Source organism: Melospiza melodia, chromosome Z (assembly GCF_035770615.1).
Source record: "Melospiza melodia melodia isolate bMelMel2 chromosome Z, bMelMel2.pri, whole genome shotgun sequence".
NCBI classification, from domain to species: Eukaryota; Metazoa; Chordata; class Aves; order Passeriformes; family Passerellidae; genus Melospiza; species Melospiza melodia.
Window position 1 is genome coordinate 53,775,479 of NC_086226.1, and position 26,095 is coordinate 53,801,573.

The window sequence follows — 26,095 nt, forward strand, 5'->3', positions numbered from 1 at the left end:
TGCCAATCATCTCGCAAAAATCTACTGTAGCAAAGCGCTACAGTGCCAAGTAACGCAGGCAGATGAAACCTCATATGGAGACAAAGAGTCACAATAGAAATTTTCAGTTTGACTCAGCTGAAATATTTGTGTCATGGGAAAGCAGGTTAAATTCCACTCTTAACTCTACAGACCAAGGTCATGGCTGCTATCCCTCAGCCACTTGGATAATCGCAAGACCTTTCAGCCCCCGGTTTCCAGCTAGCAGTTGCAAGTCTCATCAACACAAATACTACAGCAGCAGTGCCTCACCAGGCACTACTCATCCTTCCATGAGGCTTGCACCTGTTGCCTTGTGGCACCACAAAACAAAGTTTTGCTTGATTCCTGCACCTCATTTGTAACATCACCACTGCCTGTGCTCATATACCCCTCTTTCCAGCTGGTAAGTAGTGCTTTAGGAAACAGAAACACAGAAAATAGAAACACAGAGTGGCTGCACACAGATTTCATCAGAAAGCTGATATCATCTTCTCAAAATTATGTTTTCTTGAATACGTAAATTGAAAAACCTGAAAGGCTCAGTTTTCCAGGTACTTTTGGCACTTCAGAAATACCTTTTATCTGTATTCATTGCATGATTTCCAGTTTGTGGAAACTGAAGGTTGAGGAAGTGACGTTCTAGCACTGAATAAAAACACTCTTCAGGGAAAGTACATGAAATTATTTTTTCATGGTCACTGAAAAGTAAGTCAGCTCTGCTCAAGGGCAAGGGCACAAATCCCAACTAATAAAGGTTTCAGGTGCGGGGGGGCGGGGGGGGTTCTTTGTTTGTTTATTTTAACTACTAATGAAAATGCTACTGTAAAATGCTGGCTTTTGCTATACTAGTGAGCTCCTTTTCTGTTACTTTTGTTGTAAGTGCATCCATCATGCTTTTGATGCTGTTGTTACATCAACAACATCCTTCAAGAGGCTGAAGTGGATAAAAAACACTGAGAGATAAGTATTCTTTTTTTGGTTTTTCCACTAATAAGATGCCATCACCCTACTGAAACATTTATTTTTCTAATATATTCTCTGTTCAGAACTTCCTTTTATTTTCCAAATCTACTTTCTTCCTCGGAAATCTTCAATCACTGTAGTTCAACTATTAGTACTCCATCCATCTTCCAAGAACCCAACAATAGCTATTTCTATTAAATCTTCAGTCCTGAATAATAAGCTAGTATTTTCAAGGCATTTTTTTACATGTTCCCAAGTATCACATAGTTTGAAATGAAGGAACAAGGAAGAGGCCTGGTTCTGGAACAGACATCACAAAGCAACTGAATCTGCTCTGCTTCTGGGCATAAGATATTCCTTTGAAAAACCATGAGGAGAGATGAAAGAACTCCATAGCTCTTCCATACAGAAACTAAGACTGGAAACAGTCAATCTATGCAATATCCCAAGTCTTTTCTTAAGTGAAGGGCAAAAAATGGTTAACAGTAACTGCTCTTAAAAAGAGGAGAAACGAATAGTACATATGCATGCAATTCCTGTACTCATTCATGTTTCATGGTTGGGCGTATAAGCAGAAAGCTTACTCAGAGAGTACACAGAAATAGAGAACGAGCAAGTGCAAAAGATGACATCTTTTTTGGCACAGAAATGACAGGAATAGGAAATGTAAGGTAAGGAAGGAAGTGCACTCCCTTACATGTACACAAAGCACACAGTATATCAAATGTATTTTGTCCCGTGGGAACCTTTTTGTCTTTTTTTTGAAGAATTACAGTAATGATAAAGGCTTAACTAGAAACCCATTCCTTTCTGCGAAGAAGAAGAGACACAAGATTGTAGGTCCTACAAATCCCGCCTTTGAATCCCAAAGTAGGTATTCACTAAACAGATCAGACACGGGGCAGGAGAGAAAGCAGAACAGGAGTGGCAACAAGGCTGCTTGAGGCTGAACTGCGCAGGTTCATCTACAGAATCCAACAAAAGAGTCACAGCATTAAAACACTGAAAAGCTTTGCCCCATCCTGGGCTCCAGATCAAAGTCAGTTGCAGAGTAATTGTTAGCAGTAAGAGTACACAGAACCATATAACTTTGAAGTTTCAGCCCACCCTTGCTTTTATCATGGACTGAAGCAAAACAATTAAGCACGTATTAGGCAATTTTTTCCAGCATCTCCAAGATTAATAATCTACTTGTCCATTATTTTTTTTTAATTTGAAGGTTACAGCTTAAATGTTCTGTTCAATTCAAACTACCTAAATAATTCGTGTTTTGAAATGCTTAGGTGCATACACAGAGCTCCTCAGTTCTTGCTGAGATGGGATGTGAGGAAGACAATAGAAACATTTTTCAAGTACTTCCTGTTTACTGTAGAACTGTAGTGACTCTTATGCTTTGAAACATCAGAGGCCTACCTACTGTATTTTTAAATCATGTAGAATTTTACCACTATGTCTACGTTTAAAGAGAGGCTATACTAATCGTAGAAGCAGTCCCTCTTTTTTAGCATTTGTTTAGTTTGATGGCCTAACAACCAGACCAGTTTCTTACAAGACAAGACAGCTTTTTCTACAGTGCAACTTATTTGCAATCCACTGTAGAAAGAAATGGCTACACTTTGCCAAATCCCTCTGCCAAGACAAGCACACAAAACAGTAAATGTTCCTGTTTGCTTTGAGATATGTCACATGTAATGCTGACATCACCACTGCCAGCATACTTACGGTATGGTAGTCTAGCGACTCGTCTCTGCTAGGTATTATGGTATAACTTTTGTTACATGATACCTTTTAACCTTGAAAAGGCTTGCATGGCTTGCCAGACTGACACTCCAGACACTCTTGGACAAGGAAAAGTGTCTGTCTCCAGAAGAACACAGGACCGGAGACAGCAGGAGTGCAAAGGATTATTTGCAGCTCAAACGCTGCAGTCTTTGGCTTCCTCTTCATCATGAAAGAGATCCTGCTACTTCTGGGGAGGACTGTACATACAGGTCCACACCTACAGAAGATTCAATTTTTAGTGCGCTAGACATATTCACAGGCCTCAATTCTCAAAAAGTGCAAGAATTTTCATTATCTAACCTCATAGGAGTCAACAACTAGCAAAATCCAGCAAATTCTTGAGTTCCCTAAAGGTCAGGACTTAACAAGCACCACTCGACCACCCATTTTTCTTTTAGAACTGATCATGTATGCCAGAAACTGCTGTTTAGTCTCAAGACTAGCACAGTTTTCTGTCTCACTCAGAACATTCTGCCTGTATGAAAGATGGCTATCCTATCATTGATTCCATGATTATCCCTCTTTGGTCAAAGGAGAGCCTTCCTTGTGTTGGGCTAACAACAAACAAAGAAAATTATCTTCTAAAAATGCAATTAAAACATTCAATATAAAAATAAGGTAAGTACATATCAAGTAATACATATTAACAGAATATTACGACAAGAACAATTATAAGACAAATGTCTGTGCATTTTGCTTCGAAGAGTTCTGAGAAATAGTATACTTATATTATTTCTGAATAATGGAAATAATCTTCTGGATTACTGCATCCAGGGACTTCTCTCATGTGTGTCAAAGCAGTATTCAGAATTCCTATGCCCAGCAACATGGTTAAGTGATACTAATACAAACCAGTTTCTCAGCTTATTTCTCAAATTTCCAAATAAGTAAGTACCATCTGACATGCTGAGGAGAGTTCAGGATAATTAATTCACTACCCAAGAATATAGGAAATTAACTAAACTACCTGCCAGCTACTTTAAGTATTCAGATTGATGTACAAATGCACACAATTCCTGCCTACTAAAGTGAGGTCTTAAAAAAAAATCCCTCAAAAACTTCCACTTCATCCCTTCAATTCAAGCAGACTTCTTTAACTAGCAGAACAGTACCACCCACAGCAAAATAAGAAAGCAAAAAGTTCCTTCCATTCACAACTGCATTTTGCTTTCAGCTTTTCTTTGCACTCCAGCTCATTTTTAATTGTAGTTATCACAAAAAAACATTAATATCTGAGTGTGTTGTTTCATCATATAGAACAAAATGCCAAGAAACAATTATTGTTATGTTTGTACAGAAATGACTTAATTTTCATCTTCAAACATGTCACCAAATGATTCTATTTAGAGATAAATGGCAGGGATGCACATAGCCCTTAATCTCCTATAATACAGTAAAATTAGCTGTCCTTTACAATATCTCTCACAGTACATTCACTGTAAAAGTATGAAGATCTGAAGAACAGAACAGAACTGAAATCAAGCAATTCCAAAAGAGTATTCCAAAAGAGTATAGTGTACCTCTCCACAAACACAGTGAAAAGACAACTTACAAGTAGAAGCAGGAAGATTTAACATTTACCACATAAAGTTTTCCTTTTCCTACTAGAATTAGAAACATATATTTTCAGCTGCTTTCACTGCCCAGGAAAACACGCTGAGAAATACATTTGTTCTCAATACTAACATTAATTCAGAATTTTATACACCAAGGAAGCAGTACTGTGGACATAAATCTTACCACTAATCTTGAAACTCTGTATTTAGTCCAAAATCTAGCTATTAAAAGGCATGGTTCACATAAACCAGAAATCCATAAGAATGTTATTTCAGCAGCTATAGAACACTAAAAGCTATGTACTTGTTAGAAAGACTATGCAAAGAAAAAAAAAATTAGAGCAACACACCAAAAACTTACAGTCCAGGGCATATTTAAAAGCATCAGAACAAAAGCATTCAGGACTCAGACACCACATGTTCATGTCCAAGTGGGTTTTTAACAGGCTACACATTTTTCTAACAAGAAGATCAATAACAGACCTCAGAATATACAAGGCTTACAAAAACCTGGCTGCTATCAGAAGCGTCTTTCTTTAGAAAGAAGGGAGCATAATTTTCTCTTGGGTCAAAAACCAGTATAATCATAACCATTGATTAAAAATGTGCAGCCTAAAGCATACACATATGAATGGGGATTCAATAGTTCAATTCAAAAATTCTCTGTAGCACTTGCAACAAGACTTACTAAAACTTCACATCTAATAAAACAAATTCAATGCGTCAGCGTATCGGCAATCAAGAAAAAGCCCGACTTTGAAAATAAACAAAGCATACTTCACCAGTTTGCGTGATTATATCTGCTCTCTACAGAAACTACAGGAGAAAAACCTGAAGTAGGTGAGATACTTGCAAATGCTGCAGGTAGCAGACAGCATCTAGCCAATCAAGACCAGAACATGAGATTGTTTTATAGCTGTCAATGGAAAGACAGTTCCACAAGTTTATAAAAATTTTAGACTTGCTTCACTAAGATAAGCAAAGAAGTAATTTTAGAAGAAATGTACAAGTAACATGACCACAAAAACCCCCAAAACACTGCAGAACACATTAAATGAAGTGGTGACTAGGGCGTATGTATCGAAGCAGGCAACATATGAAGCAGTGTGAATGAAGTGGTAAAAACATTTAAAAAACCCAAGCAACTCCCACAGTTTCCCCCCACTCCTGATTAATTCAGCTAAATTACCAGGATACAAAGTAGAGCAGTATACATATGCTGTCCTTGAACAGTGTAACAGCTAGAACTCAGCCACAGAAAACTTCTGTGAACAAAATTTCTGAACAAAAATAGGTTTCACTAGATTACAATATAAAATATTGCAAGGCAATGAAATGTTACTGAAAGCTTATGAACACACTTGTTTAGAAGTAAAAACATAGAGCCACTTTATTATATGATTTTCAAAAGCATTTAATTTAAGTATGCCAAATTGTATGACAGTCAGCAAGACTATGTCTGAGTTTTGAGTACAAAGCCTGATCCTTACTGCACTAAATTTAAATACACCACATTTGATACACAACACCAACTCATTGAGCCCTCACTTCACTAATCTTGTGAACACACCACCAGCTCTAAGTACAACCAAGATTTAACAGGTTTCTCACACTGTTCAGGTTTCTCACTGAACAGATAGCTAAGCCTGTTCCCAGAAGCATGGTGGATAACCACAAAAACACATTCAGGATGGCTTTCCAAACCAAGTCTGCTGCTTCCCTATTGTTATAGGAAAAAATCAGAAGAAAACATACTTTTTTTTTGGCCTGTAATCTGGTATTCTTTCAAGGATGTTTGCAAGAATGACATTAGAAGGTATCACTAGTCCAAAATCAAAGCAAACAGAAATGCATGAGTATATAGTTTTCACCACAGCCTGTCAGACAACTTGGCATCCTAAAAGTAATAGTTTCTAAATGTTTCCTGAAACTGCAAAAGGAAAAATTAAATATAGATTGGTAAATAGGCATTATGAAACATTAACATCCTGCACAGAAAGTCCAATGTGTTAAATAAGTTTCAAAATTATGTAAGCAGCTAGTTAGAGAAAAACTACTCTAATTGCAAGCTCCTGTTGAATGAGAAGTCAGGACTGACTGTCAAGTGTGAACAAAGAACAGGTTCTAACAGAGTGTTGAAAAACCTGTTAGGAGTGCTCTCTGCCTCATTCTCTCCAGAAAAACAGCTGAATTAAATTTGCTCTGTTAGTACCCACATAGACTACCCGTCCAGAAATACGTAAACATTAATTGTGTATTTTCAGAGGTCATACGTGCTCATGAGTCTACTGCACTGGTGAAGTTCAGGGTCAATGGTCTACCAAAGCCAAATTACTGAAACATTTCATGTATGCTGCTGAACTTATTTTATTGAGACACTAATAAGTCACAGCATCACAGAACCATTTTATTTAATAACTGCTTCACCAATAACCAAAACTTTTAAATAAAAATACTTATTGTGGAACCTCTTCTACATCTATGCACCACCTGCTCCACAACTGCTTCATCATCCTTTTGCTCTCCAGCTGCACTCACACAAAAGTTGTAAATAGCTTGCTCCATTATGCAAAGTGTGTGTAATCTGTTGCTAAAGTAACTGCTCCAGATACGTCCTGTCATCAGTTGCAGACTCCCATGCCTGATAAAACAAGTGCCAGACAAGGAGTCTGCAAGTTTGCAATACACATTTATCCTGACGTAGTGCAAATTTTAGTTTCAACATATTTTTATCTAACACATTTTACCACTATTTACTGTTTAGTTTGTCATCCCCTTAACTTTCCCCAGAAAGAATGAAATAAAAAAAGCCTTAACATTTACCTTCAACGACTTGGAAATAGGTTGTTAGGAAATACATACCTGTTTTGGGATATGACAACTACCATTTGAGAACTTTTATGCTGCAGGTTTTACCTAGAGAAGTCTAAAACACCCTCTAAAAACAACCAAACACCACCCCCTGCTTTGGAATCCCTGTTCACTGACAAATATAACTTCATTCCCTCTAAATATTGCAGCAGTTACCAAAATGTTAAAAGTTACTTACGGTTTTCCCCCAGGAATCCCTGCTAGATTTGGAGGGATTCCAGGTACTCTCATGTGAGGAGGAGGATCAAACCCAACCTGACAACAAAAAGTGAATTAATCTTACACTTGGAATTTCTCATCCATTTCTCAGCAAGTCTCTTTTCTCCACTCCCAAGATACTCTGCATTCAACCAAAAGGTGGCTTTTACCCACAGTATCAGAAACTCCACTGACCCTCCACTGGGGGGCAAAACCCAGACCTTTTCCCTGAGCATTCTTTTGATAGAAGCACTCATACGAAAGCAGAAAATAATTTATCATGCACTCACACACTGAGCATTACCCAGCAGTCCAGGTTAGCAGGGAGAGTCCTGTGTTGGCCCTGGAATCAGAGTCCATGTCAGCAACAAGCTATGCCAGTGCTTTTCACTCCTGGGAGACCTAGCACGTACTCAGGCTGGCACAGTGAGGTGCTGGAAAGCAGCTCTGGGCCCCAGCTAGGATCTCAATGCCTCCACAGCATTCTGTGTGGGCACAGCAGCTGAGAGATCTCTCAGACACATTGTGGGGTGCAAACAAGCTCATCCACAGCTTAAAAAAAACCAACATTCTCTTTACATACTGCAATTTCACTGAATTTTTATATCTTGAGTATGTTTATCAAATAATCCAAGCAGAAAAAGTTGACCAAAAAGTCTTAGTTTTTCTTCTGAACGTTATAATCAAATAAACATTGTTATTACTTTAAAAGGAGGGTGTAAGCTATTTAAAATTTGAACATTTTCACACAAAAGCCCTGTTTACCAGTTTGAAAAAAGTGGTCGTAGAAACAGTAATGAGAAGTTGACAAGCATAAATCCAACTTTGCAAATTTACAAGTAGGTAAGTTTATAGCAGCTTTCTGCATAGACAAAGCTCATGTTTAGAGAGTCAGGACCCTAGGTTATTCTGTGTGACAGCCACTATAACTACCAGGTTCCATTTACTTACTACACCCACAACTGCAACTATTCTTAACACACCTGATCTCAGAGCTCCAAAATAGGTACTGACCAATTTCTCAGGTTGATTTCCACAAAAAACCCCAAAAAAACAGGTACAGAGACCCAGATAAAAAAAAAAAAAATCTTTTACATGCTTCAAGATTAATTTGCTATGTCTATATGGAATACAAATGTGGTTCAGCAACCAAAAAGCAGATGAAATACTTTGTGTGTACCAAAACTATTTTTTCAATTACAGCAGCACAAAATAATGTTTTGGCCTTTATTCATCAGTTAAAACCCTGATGAAGGTGAAGGACAAAGAAAACATACACTAATACACTGAAATTCTTTGCTTTCAAGGTGCAAATTTGTTTCTTCAGCCACACAGCAAAGCGAAGCATGCAGTGAAGCACGCAGTGAAGCTGCCAAGCCTCTGGCACTGTTATGAGTTGGGAATTCTGCAGTGGTAAATGAAGCATGCGGCTTTTCTCAGTGAACCGCAACTCACAGGGCTGAGATTGCATGCAACGTATGGCCTACCATAGGAGATCTTCCATAGGCGACCACGGCAGCTGCAGCAGCAGCAGCACTCATCTGGGGTGACATATTGTGCAGACTGGCATAGGCTGCCCCTGGACTGGTTAACTCTCCATTCATGCCAGCGTGAGGTACCATTCCAAACGGAGCAGGGTATGGTCCTGGTACTGCCAACGGGGTCCGCAAACCTGCAGCTACAGAATCATGAAATTAAGTGGGTTTATTTATGTATTCCTACATACAGGAAAGAAGCCCCTTTTTTTCCTCTCCTAAAACACCTCGCCTTCCCCCCTCACACGCTGTCAAGAAACATTGCCATAATTTGTCAGTACCACCAGCTCTTTTCAGTGTAAATAAGATCTACTGAAGTCTGAACTTGCTGATTACTTCTAGCAATCTCTTCTAGCATTACCTATTTCCATTTCTGTAATATTCCCCTGTTTACATTAATCTCTTCTTTGCCAAATTAAGCAGTAAAGCTGACAGACATGGTTTACACAGCTCATGTCTGAAGCAACTGTGTGTACCAGCCTGAATAGCAAAAGTAAACTTCCCCCGGCATTTGTCAAGCTGTGCACTGCAGCAAATATTAGTAGATTCAGACAAAGACCGTAGAAGAGACTGCATGCAGAGTATGTACCAGAAACTTCTGAGAAGTCTTTTTATATTGCATTCAGTCTCTGGATTATTTGCAAAAAAAGATAAAGACAAAAGTAAACAAAGAAGACTAAGAGACAGAAAGATATTCAAACTCCTGATAATCCAAACATCTGCTTCTCATCAAGCCCTCTCTTGATATCAAGAACAAAGCAATATATTTAGTTAGCAGTCACATGTGTAAAAAAAAGATTAATTCTGGAACCATAAAAAACCATGAGGTAATGCATTTACCAGCTTGGTTAACCAGAGGGTCCATTGTTGGAGGTTTGCCAAGGCCTGGACGGAGTCCTGGAGTTGCACTAGTGCCTGGGGTTGGCACATCACCTCGAGGAGTTGGTGTGCTGGATTTCAGAACAGGCGTGCTGGCTTTTTCATGCTGGTATCATTAAACAAATTAAATGAGTATTATTTTTAATCCAGGCCATATTATACAATTTATCACAACAGCAGCTGGGATGCTGGGCACCTACTACCTAGTCCCTCAGCCAATTTTCATAAATCCACACAATGCTGACAACATTAACTCGTGAGAGAGAAATGTTGACCTTTTTGATTGCTGCCAAAATTAAAATAAGAAATGTAGAAAGTTATTTTCCCTCTTCTACTGACATATAAAAAGGAATGCCTGAGCTAATTTTTTTCTTCAGGAAAATGCAGTATGCATTACCAAACCACTTTAGTTTGAAATCATTAATATCTCAATTATTATTTGACACAGAAAATCCAACTGCAAAAACCAAAATACCACCAAAATATAGTTGAGAGCATAAAAAAAAAACATGACAGAGAGAATCAGATCAAATTATTAGGGATACTACAAGAAAAAGTCTCCAAGGAATAACAGCCTATTTAGAAGAGTTTAACAAAAAAGTCTGAAGAACTTCTTAGTGATTTTTACATGCCATGGTAAAAATGGTGGTTTTTACCACATGCCATGGTGGTTTTACATGCCATGTAAAACCATAAGTTATTGCTTCCAAAAAAACCACCAAGCCAATGCTTAAGCAACTCTTGCTCCTTGTAATAAATTTGCAATGCATTTGACAGAAATGTAGGAAATAGAAGAAATCAAAACAAGGCAGAAAATACTGCTGAGGAAGAAAGCTCAATAATACTTTAAAGATCTGGGAAAACAGTAGGCAATTGCAGCCTCAAATGTTTAATGAGGGGTAATTTGTGCCACAAGTAGTTGCAGAAAAGTGGAGAGTCGGATTTTACAAGAAAGAAGACTAGCTGGACCACTGACTGCTACCTACCAGACCCATTTCCTTGGATTTGAGGGAAGTGGAACTTCCTGAAGAAGCTGTAGAGGCTGGGCTGCTGGAGGCATCCTTCTTCAGTAGGCGGGCTTTATCAATACCGTTTTCACGGGGTGAATGAGTGGGACTTGCCCTTGGGGAAGAGGGATCCTAGAAACAATGGCAAGGGAAGAACAGCATAGAACTGTGTCATAAACTGGTACACAAACACCACTAAGGAGTCTATGGGAGGAAAAAAACCACAAAAATACCCCACCGAACTAGAAGAATTTAAACAGTAAGTGCAAATGACAAGATGTTTTGTTATCTTTGTAGAAAAAAACTTGAAATCCCTTCATCAACCTAGAGAAGTACATGAAGTCATATAATAAGGAATCTGTTTTTATTGTACACTACATGTAATCATAAATTGTTTTCAAGCACAGAGCTTGCAAAGCATACCTAAGTACAAACTAAAGAAAGTGCAGCAAATGTGGTAAGAGAAGGAAGACCAACAGAAACTGCAGTAACTTGACACAGTTTTTATCATGTATGTTCTCCATGCTCTGCTAGTTGCAATAAACATTTCAAAAATCTCTTACAGGTGATAAAAACCTTGCTTATCTCTACCTTCAGAAGAAGAGGCAGACTCATGCTTTCACAGATTTCACAGAGTATTTTCAGTTGGAAGAGACCCACAAGGATCATTGAGTCCAGCTCTTAAGTGGTATGGCTCATACAGGGATCTTTATATGCCATAATAGCTGCCACATTTTTGCTAAACACCATCTGTAATTGCCTTGCCACTTACATCTACAGAAAAACTGAAATCACCTCTCAGGTGATTATTTTTTCTCTGTTCCAGAGGCACTCTCTGCATTTACTTTAACTTGAAATAGCCAGCCCCATGAGTTACAATGCTATCAGAGCTCTGCAGGTTCTCCACGCTCCTCTGGCTCATAAGAATAGCACCAGGGAGAAATCACACCTCACAAAAGGGCTATAAGTCTACTGACTGATTATTAAGCAGTTTCATTGTAAGCCGACCTTCTGAAAGGATTATTAAAATCACTAGTTGGACACCCATTTTTCTACTTGGCTGACATTGTTTGGGCACCTTGGGCTGCTGAGGGCACTTCTCTCCGTTTCACAGACCTGAAGAACCTCACTACCATATTCAGGCTTCCTAAATCTGTGTGCTATAGGAAAGAAAAGATGAAGAAAAGGGGGCACCCATCCCTTTACCTTGATGCCATTACCAAATCTCAGCCCTGGAGAAAAAAAAAGTGTCTATAATCTTGTAAAAGTGTCTACAATCTTGTAAAATAACTTCATTCTAGAAAAACAGCATTTATGGAAAATGTCTTTAACATAGGAGATTAAAATACAAGCAATTTTTAAGGTAATTTTTTAAATAACAACCCTACTATGAAATAGAACATTAGATAATGTCTTCCTTCCTTTTTCATTCAAAGACAGGAGTTTGAAAATCTCAGCCTTTCACATGCAGTTCACCACAACCCTCTACACTACAGGGCAGCTGTGAAGTGTCAGAATGTTAACTGCGAAGAGAGAAGACCTGGACAAAGCAGCAGAAGAAAAAACTGAGAAGGCAACCAGATAAATCTCAGAGGAAGACATAGTACTAATAAAAAGGAGAAGTTGTGAATATTTTAACATATCCACAGAGGATTATTTTTCTTCTAACAACTAAATGTACTTTTCCTTTCACCTTTGGGCAAACGTCAAGACTACAAAAATGAAAAAAGTTACCTCATTGGATACATCTACAACCAAGTTATCGTCACTCTTGTCCCCATCACTGTCCTATTAAAAATAAATAAATATAGTGTTCATTTCAATTAGTACAATAAGAGCCCAGACAGAATAATTACGCATCTACTCAGACATTTTTTGTTTTTCCTAAACAAAAAACAAACAGACTTTCATTCAGTTATTAGCAGCAGGGACAATAATTAAAAAAGAAACACAACACCTTATTTCTGCTATAATAGTAAAACCCAAGTAAGGTAGAACTAGTTGAAGAATGGGGATCTCATCATCAGTCAGCAAGAAGGTCCAAAACCCACCCTTCAATACCACCATAAGCAGTGTTATCACTTCCCCTAAAAGAGAAAGGTACTCTGCTCATACACTAAACTTGTGTTAATTTGGAGAAAGTACTGTTTGTGCATATCTGGAAAAACACCAAAAAACAGATGTCAGGAAAATAGAGCTTTTTGCCATGTTTGATGAATCATCTTTCTTAAAGTGATAGTACCATTTTCCCCCTTTTACAGAAAGGCAAGTTTTGGAATCAAAAGTTCTGGGAAGAAAAAACTTCAGAAATGCCAAGGAATTTCAACATTTCTGCCCAAGAAAAGCAAAATACTTGGATGTTCCTAAACAGAAATGTTCTGCTGCAGCTTGTCAAACTGCATTTTGACTGTTTCACTTAGACTGATGTTCACCTGAGCTGGTCTACTAATGACTGCTGTCACTGTAGTGCTCCTGGTCCCTTGCTCCAACAGGGGCCAGGATGCCCCAGTAGACACATCCAGATACAGAGGTCTAGTGATTTCCACAGCACCCCAGAGTGTTTCAATCAGAAGGCAAGTCCTGACTCAAAATCAAACAAAGAAATGAAGTGAATGTCAAAACTTTAAATTTTTGTGGGAAGAAGTTTGACATTTCCAATAAAAGTACTTGTAGTTAAAAAGCTTCTACACAAACAAACCAGACATACAAGATTGCTCAACTGTCCTCCATCTCTTGCTTTTAAAGTGTTTGAGCTTTCACAAATAAAACTAAATACTTTCTCTCACTTCAGGCCACAATGCTTTAAAAAAACAAAACCAAGCCACCCAAAACCAACCAAACAAAAAACCCAAAACCAACCAACCAACCAAAAGAAACACCCACCAAAACTGAACTGAAAAATGCTCCCATATCAACAGGTAGTTTCAACCCTTCCCTTCTGTTAACAGCTGAATCTCGCTCCAAGAAATAACATAATAGGGATATTAGGGATCCAAGAGTGCCAATGGTCATTCTATTTGCAACTCAGGAACCTATCCAATCAACAGGTGATAACAAAAGACTTGGAAGCTTTAGTTTCATTTATCTGCCATCTCCTGAGAAGCATGAAGCACCCAGAATGCTAGAACAGGTGGGAGAATGTGGGAGAAGGGGCAGTGGTTTGCCAGAAATGCCCCTCTGGAGGAGGACAAAAATAGTTGCAAAGCCATGTTTAAGTGAACCCTAGCAACTCGGTCATCTTAATAAACAGAAACTTCCTGGGACTATCAAAGGCATCTCCAGTAACTTCTACCAATATCAGAAGTCTCCTCACTAATAAATTCATGCAGTGAAACTATATTGGTACTAATATGAAAATTAGCCAATAATTAAAAAGGGGAAATGAATTCACTTTTTATTATTATTCCAAAGCTACAGGTCCTACAACTCATTTATGTGCCTTTTGACAAAAGCAGTATTTCCTTGTTGCTACAAGGGATTAATCTAAAATGAGCTCAAAATCAGCAGATCTGTATTTGCTTTATTGGTGGGCCTTCCAAAAACACTAATCTTCAAGATTAGAATAAATCTGGAACTTTCCAATATCCTTGGAAATTTTTTAACTTGATGCTGCCTTTAGCTGTAAAATCCATGTCAAACAAACAGAGGGCAAAACATTTAAAATGTGGATTAAAAACTGCTTCTACTGTGCAATAGCATCCTTTACATTTCCTTATGGTAGAAACACAAGAAAAACAATAAGTTAAGCTTTTCCTTCCTTTTTATTATATCAAGCATACCTTAAGAATGCTTAATCTCCAAATATTAAAAATGAAAAATGCCAATAGAGTATCAAACCCTTAAAGTTGAGGGAGTAAGATGGGGAAGTTTGCCAAACCCTTCTGTAATCAAAACATTATTATTAGAAAGTGGTGGAAATACAACTTGTAAAGCCATTAACAGCACTAAAATATCTAATAGGGGCTCAAAGACATTATCCAAGTGGAGAGAAATTAAAATTACCCTACCAAATACTGAGAAAATAAAATGGCACCTAATTTTGTCTTGTGTTTCAGTAACCAAGAACTAATTAGTGATCCGAATCACATAAACCAGATAATTTGCCACATTATTGCTGTATTAAAGTGCAGTATGTTCTAGATTTGAATTTTGCATTTCAGTACTCTCTCACACCAGTCCTAATTTCTTAGGCCGGTTTAAGTACCATCCTGTGTTTTGGCTGAGAATTTAGACTTGAAGTCAAAAGCCTATGTGAACCTTCTGATGCTCACTCACATTGTTGCACTGAAGTGTCTCTTTAAAACCAAGCAACAAGCGAGCTAGTTAAAAATGCAGAACACAAAACTCTGAACTTTCAACATTTCAATTTACTTTCTGCTGCAATTGCCTTATCAGCCAGAAGTAAAATTCAGTAAGTTGGTACAGCTTGACAGCATATGCAATTTGTAATGGTAATTATAACTCAGCATGGTAATAACTACTTATCATTACAATTTACCAACTCCTTTCAATAACAAAATTCTCTATCCATTTCTAACAAACCTGCAGTTTCTAGAGGAGTCCAGAAAGAATGTCAAACTCTGAAAAATGCCCCAGACCACAGTGAATCCCAAACAGCTACTCCTATTGAGGACTATTACTTCACAATATATAAACTACTGAATCACAACTCTTCCTAAGATTTGAATCTGTGCCTCTCTGGCACATATATTCATGTACTACTTCATCTATAGGAATGTTGCCTTGGTCTTCACAGCTCTTTTACTCCTCATACAAGCACAGTATGTGCAAATAAATTAATCATTTCCTAGACACAGATTTGCTTACATAGTGGCTGGAATCCTTATCATCCACCTTTCTCTTTTTGATGTCATTGGCATATTCAGGGCCATTCCTGCGTTTATCTGTGCTTCGTAGACTGTCGGGGACCAACAGAGAATTACTCTGTAAAGACAAAAACCAAGGTCAATCAAAGATTCCTTTTAGGATTCCTCCATATATTCCTAAAAACTCAAATTCATGTGATAGATGTTTTAGAAACGTGATACGTACTTAAGTCTTTTAATTCAATTTCATTCAAAACAAAGTCCTCCAGGCAAACATATACAGCTCCACACATTCTAAGAAGCTTGGCTTTTCACTGTTCAACTTATCAAAAGTTTAGTTCACTTGTCAGTCACCATCTATTTAACTAATTAATTCAACTGAATTTATTGTTTAGGAGAAGAAGAAGGCTTGCAGTTTATTCATGAACAAGTAACAACAACTTAATTATTTTTTTCATGTTCAGATTACATATAATAAAAGGGATTTACTACACAATCCGACTGATCAGTCACTTTTCGAGGCTTTGGTACCTACACCTGCAGGTATGGACAGATAAACAGCATCTTGCCTTTAATGCCTAAAATAACAAGTATGTGCTGAATACGGTTATGCAGTAATCAATTGTTAGCTGGAGTTAACTCCAATTTGATTCTTTCAACAAATGGATTGCAAACAAAGATCAAATATTTTTACTTCCAACATAACATTCACTACTAGTGTGAAATTAAGGCTAAAGTGTTGCTTAATCAGACTTGATCTGAAAAACCTAGGCCAACACAGGCACACAAAAGACAAAAGCAAAGACTAATCTTTTCCTCAAACTACACGGACTGCTTTCATTCATGCTAAGTTATGCTAAGTACAAACTGTTGACCCAAAGAGCATTTTAGACATTTTTCAGTCACATGACAATTTGATATGCCTGTGATTCCCGATTCCCATCTCCATCTCAGTTCCAGCTAAAGCATTAAAATGTGTTACAATGAGTTCTTTTAAGTGCAGGATTAGCATATGCAAGAGGGCAATTTGTTCACTGATGTGTTAATGCTGTGAACAATACTGAATGGGTTGAGAAAAAAAATCTCCTTTCACAAAGACCTGGTAAGCCTAGATCCTAAAAGCCAAGTACATGCTTAGATAAATAAATATAGGCTCACATAAATATATAAGTAAACAGGCGTTTACATCCAGACACATCTCTCTCAAGAGAGAAGTCCAATACCAACATGAACTTCGGTGTAAGCCCTCAAAGGACATATTTAGATCTACCCAAGAGACAGATATTTACTTTAATATATCATAAATTTAAACAAATAGCCAGTGAACTGTGCACTGAATAGCTTCCCCTTCAAAACCTGAAGACATGAAGATAGTTTTGCTCAGACACAAATGTTTAGCCCCAAGGAGAAGGACAAGGAAACAGGGTACATAAGGCAATCTGAATCCTCTTTTTCCTAATTCAGAAGCTGCACTTTAAAGCCAACTCTAAGCTCTTTTATTCATGACTATTCAAGCTAAACAAATGCCAAAGGGCTTACATAAAGCATATAGGAGGGTCTATTGAAATTCAGTATAAAGAAGCTCAAAATAATGTCTTTACCGAAATGTTTTGTGGCTAAAAGGTGGGCTTGTTGGATCATTGAACTAATTGCCTTGACAAATACATTTGGAATTTAACCCCTTATCTCCTCCCAGATGCACACAAACTCAGGGATTCACTAGTCTGAAAACCATTAAAACTAATTTTCAACATTTTAATGTTAAATCCATCATGCTTGTGGCAGTAGAAGCATCTCAAGAAGCAGCATAAACACCTTAAGAAGTAAGATGTCAGTTAAATCTTGACCAGAAGGTATCTTCCTCTTAAGGAAGAAAGTCTTTTGGTTAAGAGATACTTTCCTTAATAAAAATAAATAAAAATTTCTATTTTTCTACTGAAGAATTGAGATTAAAATAATTAAAGCAAATGCAGTAAAGAGAAAAAAGTCAGCTCCTCACTTTAGTTTAAAAAAAATGTATGAATAGCAGAAAGGTGGCAAAGAGGCAACACTTGGAAAAAATTTAGCAAGCTTGCTATTTGGAGTTACAGCTTGCAAAATGTGACAACCTATAGGCATAACTACTATAGCTGATTTTTTTTTTCTTTTTAAATCTACTCTACCTAAACAATGCTGACAATATTTTATACTGTTTGTCTTGTCGAATTTCAAAACTGTGAAATATAACATAGGAAATGCCAGTTCCCACTGGGTCCTAAACACCAAACAAAGATTATTAGATTTGTTTTTTCTCCAAAAGACTGGTTTCTCACACTAACATATAATTACATCACAAGCTTATTCTGCAAAACATATCCTCTATGGTCATACCCACACCACTTTTCTATAACTTACCACATTAATTTAAACCACTGTTCTCTGTGATCAGAGCATCCATGCTAGGAAGCTGTTGTAGAGCAGCTCATTTCCCAGCAGCTACATCAGAAATTGCAAATAAGAATCTGCTCTTTTTATGGCAAAATCTATGAGTAAACTCAAAAATTAAAAAGTTCCTGCTTTGTTTCCCACAGAAGTTCAAGAAAGTTCTAACAACTTTGACTAAAACCAGGTAAAGAAAAAACAGCTTCCTACTGTAAAGTACTACCATAATTTAAACTAGCAAATAGGTAAGATTTCATTCAACAATGTGAAAATATGAATATTTTCCAATAGTGCAAATAGTAAATTGATAACACTGAAGAACAAATTAAATAAATGAAAATACAAGAACTGGTAAAGAGATGATCATAGGTGCCTTGGGCTATTAATATCTCTTACCTTTGTAATGATAAGGTTCAGAGAACAGTGAGAACATACTAAAAGCCACCTTTCCTCATTTTATCTCTGGTAGAGTTTATACTTGCTGTATGCCCACTGTCAAACAGGGCCGGCCAGAAGGCAGCAGCAACAGCCTCACAACATTAGAGTTTCCTTATTTTCTCTTTTGAAGAGTGATCTGTTCAGTTCTCCTAACTAGGTCTACTAACAACTGACTTATTTTCAAAAACGGGACAAGAATTCTTAATTTGGTTGTAATTTTTTTAAAATAACTTTACAGAAATTTTCAGCTGGGATAGCTCTTCAATAATGATTCAGCAAAAAGGGCAATAATGTATAAACATATACTTATATATATATATACACACACATGCAGTTTATATCCTACAGAGAAACTGCATAGCATCAAATTTTATTTTGTCTTAATTTCAACAGATTAGATACATGACTGAGGATACTCCTTTCATACTTAAGAGTTCAGTTCATTAAGGATTACCAATGCTACATTTACAAATCATGAAACTCAGGTCAGAGGAAGTGGTCAAAATCAGTTTCATGCGTTTTCCCATCAGAATTACCAGACTGTATAAATGCTGTACAACAGGCAACTTGTGATCTGGAAGCAACTCTGCTGCCAGCAAAAGTTAAATACTGAAACCACCAGAAGGCAAATGTGAAACAAAAACCTGGTCCTGATGCACAGTAAGAATGTAAGCTCCCTACTAGGAATATAATGCCCTTTATTCAAATGCCACACTGCTCCCCACAGGAACCACTTCCCAACCTCAACTGGGCCAGAGGGGCAGGCTGAGAGCACCTCATTTATCCCATTACCCCACTTATAATACAGCACAGACAATTCATACAGAATAGCACATGCAGAACTGACAACTGACTTTATGCTGATCATTACATCAATTAAATAACAGTGTTTACATTACATCTGTGCAGATGGTTCAACTGCACCTGGCCCCAACTAAGATGTTCTCTAGTGCTGGGCTCCTCAGTCCTCTCGCTCCCTTTTCCCCAAAGATGTGTGATGGCTCGCTGTGTGCTTGGCCATTCCCTGACTCGCTGTGCATCCCTCAGCCATCTCAGCCAGTTACCACAGCTAACGACCTGGGCTTGCCTGCTGTGCTCAGTAGAGCCTCTGTGGTTATTTTATTTAACCATGCACGGGACCGCTGCCCTGCCACTGCACCACACACCAGCGCTATCTACAGATATGCACAAATGGACAGGAACAGGTACAATTCCTTGCTGAGTAGGCAAAACAGGATCAAGTCTAACAACTACACCCAAAACACCAGTTGGTCCTTGTTAGGACTCACTGACAGGAATAGAGTAGATGCTGGAAGATGGACTTTAATATCCCCCAGACAGGCAAAAGAAGATTGCACTCAAAGCTATTCTGTTCCAGAATTACCAACTTCAATTTGTTCAATATGCTTACTGGAAACACGCATGTCAAAAACGCAAAAGCTGACTTAGGAAGTCAGTAAGTTTTGTGTCAAATTACTCCTGATGGAAAGCTACTTGACCTCCCTTTTTTTTCAAGTACCACTTTAATTTATTTTGAGTTCACAATCAGAAGACATTAACAAAGAATAAGTTGATTTCAGTATTTTCGAGCTATTGTTTGTCAAAATCAAGGTATCCATAAAAACTTTTACCAGACCATCTCAAAATATCTCAAACCCATTGCCCTTTGTCATCAACCTTATGCTGCCTTCTATCAGCTACAAACTAATCTGCAACTGCTCTAGCAACCCAGAGCTCTTATATATCAGCAATCCCTGGAGCCATTCTTTCTTCAAAAAGTCCAAGAAACATACTTGTGGTATGCTGATCAGTACCATAGACTTCCATATAACAACTTTTATTAATTTCTTTCCCCCATTGAAAGAATTAAAACACAAAACAAAACCAGCTTGCACATAATATCTTCAATGAAGTAGCACTCAGTTGTTCATGCCCAACTTCTCCAAGACTGGGAGATAAAGAACAGGATACAGAGCTCAGGGCATAGAATATTTTTCAACTGTAGGAAAAGAGCATTTGCTTTACAAAACAATAGCAATATTTACACTTAACAATGAAGGCAAAAAATATCTGGGAAAATTTATGAATACTTCCTAGGCCTTAGAAAATAAGCTCAGTATTTTTCATGAGGACAAAAGAAAAATACCAACTAATGTAAATCCTAAGCACACAATGAAGTAAGATTTCACTGTCTGAAAATTACTACTGTTACAACAGAGTGCATCAAAACATTTGCATTTCTGTGCTGTCCAAACAGGATACTAGACTAGTGGGAAGACAAGTGATAAATGAAAATGTACAACGAGTTTGAAAACTGCTGCAAGCACATTTCCTAAAGAAAAAAATGTGGATATCAAAGTTCTTTTATATTGGTATCTCCCAAAGCTTTCAGATTCAGTTGCAAAACTTGCTTCCTTTGTCTGGCCTCACTACCTGCAGCCAGAATTTGCCACATTAGAAGGGATGCCTGCATTTGCACAATAACACGACCCAGTTTGGGACAGTTAAGAGATAAATCAGTCAAAACCCACCAGCCATTACCACCTAGGCATGTAATTTAAACCTGACAACACAGTTTTAGCATTCATGTAGGAAGTATACTATTATTACTAACTTATATGTTACTCATTAGACAAATGAGTGAGATTTACCAAAAAAATTTTCTTCATTTTACTTTCTGGAACTTGAGCTAATATATACAAGAAAAACGCCATGCTAATTTAGATATAACAAAAGTAGTTAAACTGGCCAAAATAAAAAATAATGAAACCATGTCTGTATATTAATTTATAAATACAAGAATGTCACTCGTTTTTGTGTATTTCTACATATACAATACATAAAAGCTCATTACTGCTTATCTTAGGAGACTTTAAAAAAATAAATCCACATCTAATTTAAAAATTAATATGCTCCAATCTGTCACAGTGCACTTTAACCCAAAGTTATGTCACAAAAACCTCAATTTAAAATCCCATAGACAGGCGCTAAATTTTAACTTTTTGAGCTGACATTTCCAGCTTTTAGCTTTTACTGATAGGGCTTGAAGGTCATGCTAGACATATTTGATGGAAATCATACTGTAGAACTGCACAGTAACAGCAAACATCATGGTGGATATAGGTAACTTACAAACTGCCTGGGGTTTGGTGGCTTGGATGATGAAAGCATCCCTGTCAGGATTTTTAGCAGCACCATTACTTTTAAAATGCTGTTCTGAAAATCAAATTGATTTTATCTTGATGACCCAAATGTTATAAAGGGATTTCAACCACACAAAACAACCAAACAAACCTGTTGCTATCCCTTGTGTACTTGGGACCCATATTGTATTATCCTTAAAACTGTATTTTACATTAAAAGAAAATTCCATTAAAAATGTAAGATAATTAGAGAAGCTTGAAGAGCCCATAATTCCCAGCTGATCATTTTAGTCATAGAGTTGAACTTAACTATCTCTTGAGTTATTCTTTCATTGAAGGTGTCCTTTACTGCTAAGATTTTGATGTAACAATGTATTTAAGCAATTTTAAGTTCAAGTTCACCTGTATTCAGCTACTAAAGTTTAAGTTAGCTATGCAGTATTATCCTGCACTGAGGCCAAAAAGAAACTAGAATGACCATAGTGTAGTATCCAAAACTCAGTGTATCCACATGGCAAAATTCCTTTATGACATAAAGACTCAGATTATTTAAAAGTTAATTACTGATAAACCAACATAAAAACACTCTGCTTCGGGTAATAAGCAAGCAATCATCAGTTAGACATATGGATACAGAAGCAACTGCAGCAACAATTTTACACAGTTTAAGTAAAATTTACATCTATAGTAAACTAAGCAAGTGATCCTGCAACTCTCCCACAACCCAAAAGTGAGGTTTAATTTTTGATACTTTTCCTTCCATAGGCAAAAACTACTCTCAGCTACAAGATTAAGTCAGAGTCCAAATTTTACAATGCTAAGAACCTGACTTTAAATTCAAACCCTCGATCAAGATTACTTAAAATAAAAATTAATTAAACCAAATTGCATGATGAACAGGGCAGGAAGCTGGGACCAGGGAAAGGACATGAAACATATCAAATCAAAACACAGAGCCACCACTAGCTGGGGATTCCTGCAGTCAACTAACAGCACTCAAAGAAGTATGTCCCACACTGAGCAAAAAGCCCTGAATAAGTCAGAGACTTAATAAAAAACCCAACTTAAAATTATTTCTGCAGACACACTGTCATTAATAACATTAAGCAAGCTGAAATGAATGCTTCTTGCTTAGTAATCTAAAACTAAAAGACTGCTGCAAAAGATATGCAGATAGTTTCCAGTAAATAATTGTCAAGCAATTATTTGCTGGAAATAATTTTTATATATATTAAATAAGCAGCAATAAAAGTCAGAAATTTAGCACTGTACAACTATCTGTCAATTTTTCCTAGTTCTTGTCTTTTGTAATTGAGAAAAGGAACAAAATTGTAATTGAGAAAAGAGCCCAAATTCACCTCTGATGTAAACAAACAGAATGAGCTTTGTTACTTGAATTAAGTTGCACATGACCATCTCTAACAGATTAATACAGCAATATCACTTAAAACAAAACAGCATGAAAAGCAGCAAACAGTTCTTTAGAGGGATTTTCAGAGAAGGCCAAATCTATTACAGCTTCTGTCTACAGGGAAAAAAGTATCACTGTAGGAGTTACACCTGAAGCATAAATTAAGCAGCAGTGACATTAGTATGGCTTCAACATATGCAGTTAATAAAACCTCCTAGGGCCAAACACCATCATGACACATTTAAAATTCTCACAATTAAATTTCTCACCTGTTCTCCAACTCTGATTCCTGAAAATCCTAGAGATTGAAAATCTCAACTCTGGACTAAAAATGCTGTATTTGCAACGTCCTTTTTGATTTGCAGCTTTGTGCCCCCTTTCTGCCTTCAACAAGCAAACTAAAGTTCAAGTTTACCTAAAAGCATTCTGCTCAGAAACAAGACTCCTTCATACAGTCCATCAAACTGATGATCTGGGGTCCCGCATAAACTAAGATATATCTTAACAGAAAACACACACACCTTGTATCATGAAAATAACTAAAAGGAAGACAAAACAGACAAACAGCACATCATCCGATTATCACATTATTGGAAATGGAAACATTAGCAGGAATGTTGGTACTTACTGTGCCTGGCTCTCTGTCTGCTCCCGCAGTAACCAAGAAATGGACAGACATGCCCGTTCAGACACAGAGGCAAGAACAGAAATAAAAAGGGGGGAAAAAAAATTAGAACACAAGCCACAAACAGTTTTAAAATGGCTTTTATTTATATAAGTCATTGCACATTCCTAATACAGTGATTTCCTGAAAATTACAGTATTTTGTAAACATGATTTACAGTTTAACCATACACAAAGCCTAGTTTTATTTCATGACAGAATAAATTATTTTCTTTTCAAAAATTAGTCAAGTGCAATTTTGCCCAATATTTAACTGAGTACTAGAATTTAAGCTTATGAAACTAAAGTAACAGATGCAATTATCTAAATCCTTTGCTTGAAACACATTCACTTCAAAATTTAACTTCTTGTTCCCCTACTTTCCCACCCACCCATTTAACAACATTACTTTGTTTGAAAAAAATCACCATTATGCAGTTTAACAATCTTCCACAATATGGTGCAGGCCACTGCTATTACAACTAAGCATTTACCAGGATGTCAAAAGGCCCTGCAAAGTATAGAGCAGGTGACACCTAGTGATCCCCTTTAAAATACTGAAAAATTCCAAGTTGAATTTTTCTTCAGTGGTTTATATGCAGACATTTTAAAGTTTGCCAACAGTTTTTTTTTCGTTCTATATAACTTGAATTCTTTAGAGATGCATATAATTTGCAGCAATGCGCAAATTTGGCAATGTCCTAATCAGGCCTGCCATGCCTCTCACCTCTGTGGTGGTCTGCATCGTGATGCTTCTTGTCATCTTTTATTGCCAAGTGAGACTGCCCACCCAAAGCACTGGAGAGGGCAAGAAGGCCAGCACTGCTTCCAAGTGGAGGAATTCCTGGAGGCTGAAGTCCTGATGGATGCGGTGTTAGAGGCACTGGAGGTCCGTGGCCATGGGAGAGATGCTGAGCCTGCAACTGCTGCTGCTGTTCCCAGTGGTATCATCATCCCCAGAAGAACAACGTACAGCAGACAGATTGGGAAGGATAAGGCAGAAGTTTGGTTAATTATTGAGACTCTATAGTGAATTTTGACATTTATTTGTTTCCTCTTAATCTAGCCCCTCCCCTTTAACCCACCACACTATATAAGTGCATTGTATCATGCTGTCTGAGGACAACTCTGCTCACATCCCAGAGAAACTTATTTTGCAGCCTGACGCATAAGTTCAGCAATTATAGGTTGTTTTGGGCAGCTACTGCCTGCCACAGCATCTCTGACAACACAGAACAGCAGCAGAAGAATCAAACACCTTTCCCTTTCCAGAGAAAGCTGTATCACTGCTCTGAAAAAAAAAAGTTCCAGCAGCAAGATTGGTTTAAACTCACATCCCTCTCTTTCCCCAGTTTGGAAGCAGAAAGTACCTTTCTATCCTAAATATTAAAGAATGTAAAAGATACAATGAACTCCATATTTAGTAAAGTTTCATTTGTATTTTATTCTAGCCAAGGTTTTTAAGGGAAAGAGGGGAAATTATTCATGACTTAATGCTCTGTTGAGGAGCCAGCTTTGAGCTGAAAATCCAGGTATTTTAGATAGCATGGAATTCTCAACACAAGAAGCATGGTATTAATGAATACATCCACCTCTTTTAAAAGGAGTTTGCAAGATCAAAATCATAATGAGTGGACACACAACCCTGTAACCAATCTGCTAAAATAATCCGTAACTTTAGAAACAGAGTTTTTACGTTAGAATGTCTTCCCCATAGCTTAAGTATTTTCTAGTTAAAGCTTCCATGGTTTTATTAATGTTCACCAAGTTCAGCTATCCATTTAATTTGCCTAAAATGCTTAGCAGTTTTGTTGTTTTTTTTTTTTTTTTAGAAAATGAAGCTTCAAAAACACCTTTAGCTTAGTCATAGCTCCCATAATCTGCTCCAGGTTAACAGGTATTCTGCCTCTCTCTCCTGCTTCCTTGTGTCTGGACATGTGAATAGAAGACAGAACAATCCTCTCCACCTTGATCACTCTCCCTCTGCTCAAGGCAGGCACCAGGAAAAAGCTAGAGTGCCATCCAATTCACGGGATCAAAAAGGAGACAAATAAATGTATGTCTGAACAGGATGAACTCAAGTCTGACCAGGTGAATGCTAGTGGTCCTGCAGCAGCATGTAAAATTTTTACATGTACTGCTGGTAGCTACTGAAATAATTCCTGGACTGCAGTTTACAATATCTCACGCATCACACCAAAAAAACCTCAACTCAAAATAATGCAGCAATATTTAATCTGTTTCTTTACGTGTGAAGTCTTTTCAAGACAACCAGTCAACAATACCTGTATAACATCTACCGGCATATGAGTGAATTTATTTATCACTATTTATATATACTACTACTGAACTCCTACACTTTTACTTCTCATAACCCCATC

General features: G+C 37.3%; 1 protein-coding gene across 4 annotated transcripts in view; it reads right to left on the reverse strand.

The window, feature by feature from the left end:
* Positions 1 to 26,095, reverse strand: part of LOC134432122 (transducin-like enhancer protein 1) — an 81,377-nt gene that overhangs the window by 15,859 nt on the left and 39,423 nt on the right. For 3 of the 4 annotated variants that reach the window (XM_063180564.1, XM_063180561.1, XM_063180562.1), the window contains 8 exons: positions 24,442 to 24,646; positions 23,680 to 23,696; positions 15,640 to 15,756; positions 12,547 to 12,600; positions 10,792 to 10,944; positions 9,767 to 9,911; positions 8,879 to 9,069; positions 7,372 to 7,448 (listed from right to left, as the gene is read on the reverse strand). In XM_063180564.1, coding sequence (XP_063036634.1) covers positions 7,372 to 7,448; positions 8,879 to 9,069; positions 9,767 to 9,911; positions 10,792 to 10,944; positions 12,547 to 12,600; positions 15,640 to 15,756; positions 23,680 to 23,696; positions 24,442 to 24,646 — 959 coding nt within the window. The remainder of the gene's footprint in view (positions 1 to 7,371; positions 7,449 to 8,878; positions 9,070 to 9,766; positions 9,912 to 10,791; positions 10,945 to 12,546; positions 12,601 to 15,639; positions 15,757 to 23,679; positions 23,697 to 24,441; positions 24,647 to 26,095) is intronic. The other variant, XM_063180563.1, reaches the window with a different exon arrangement.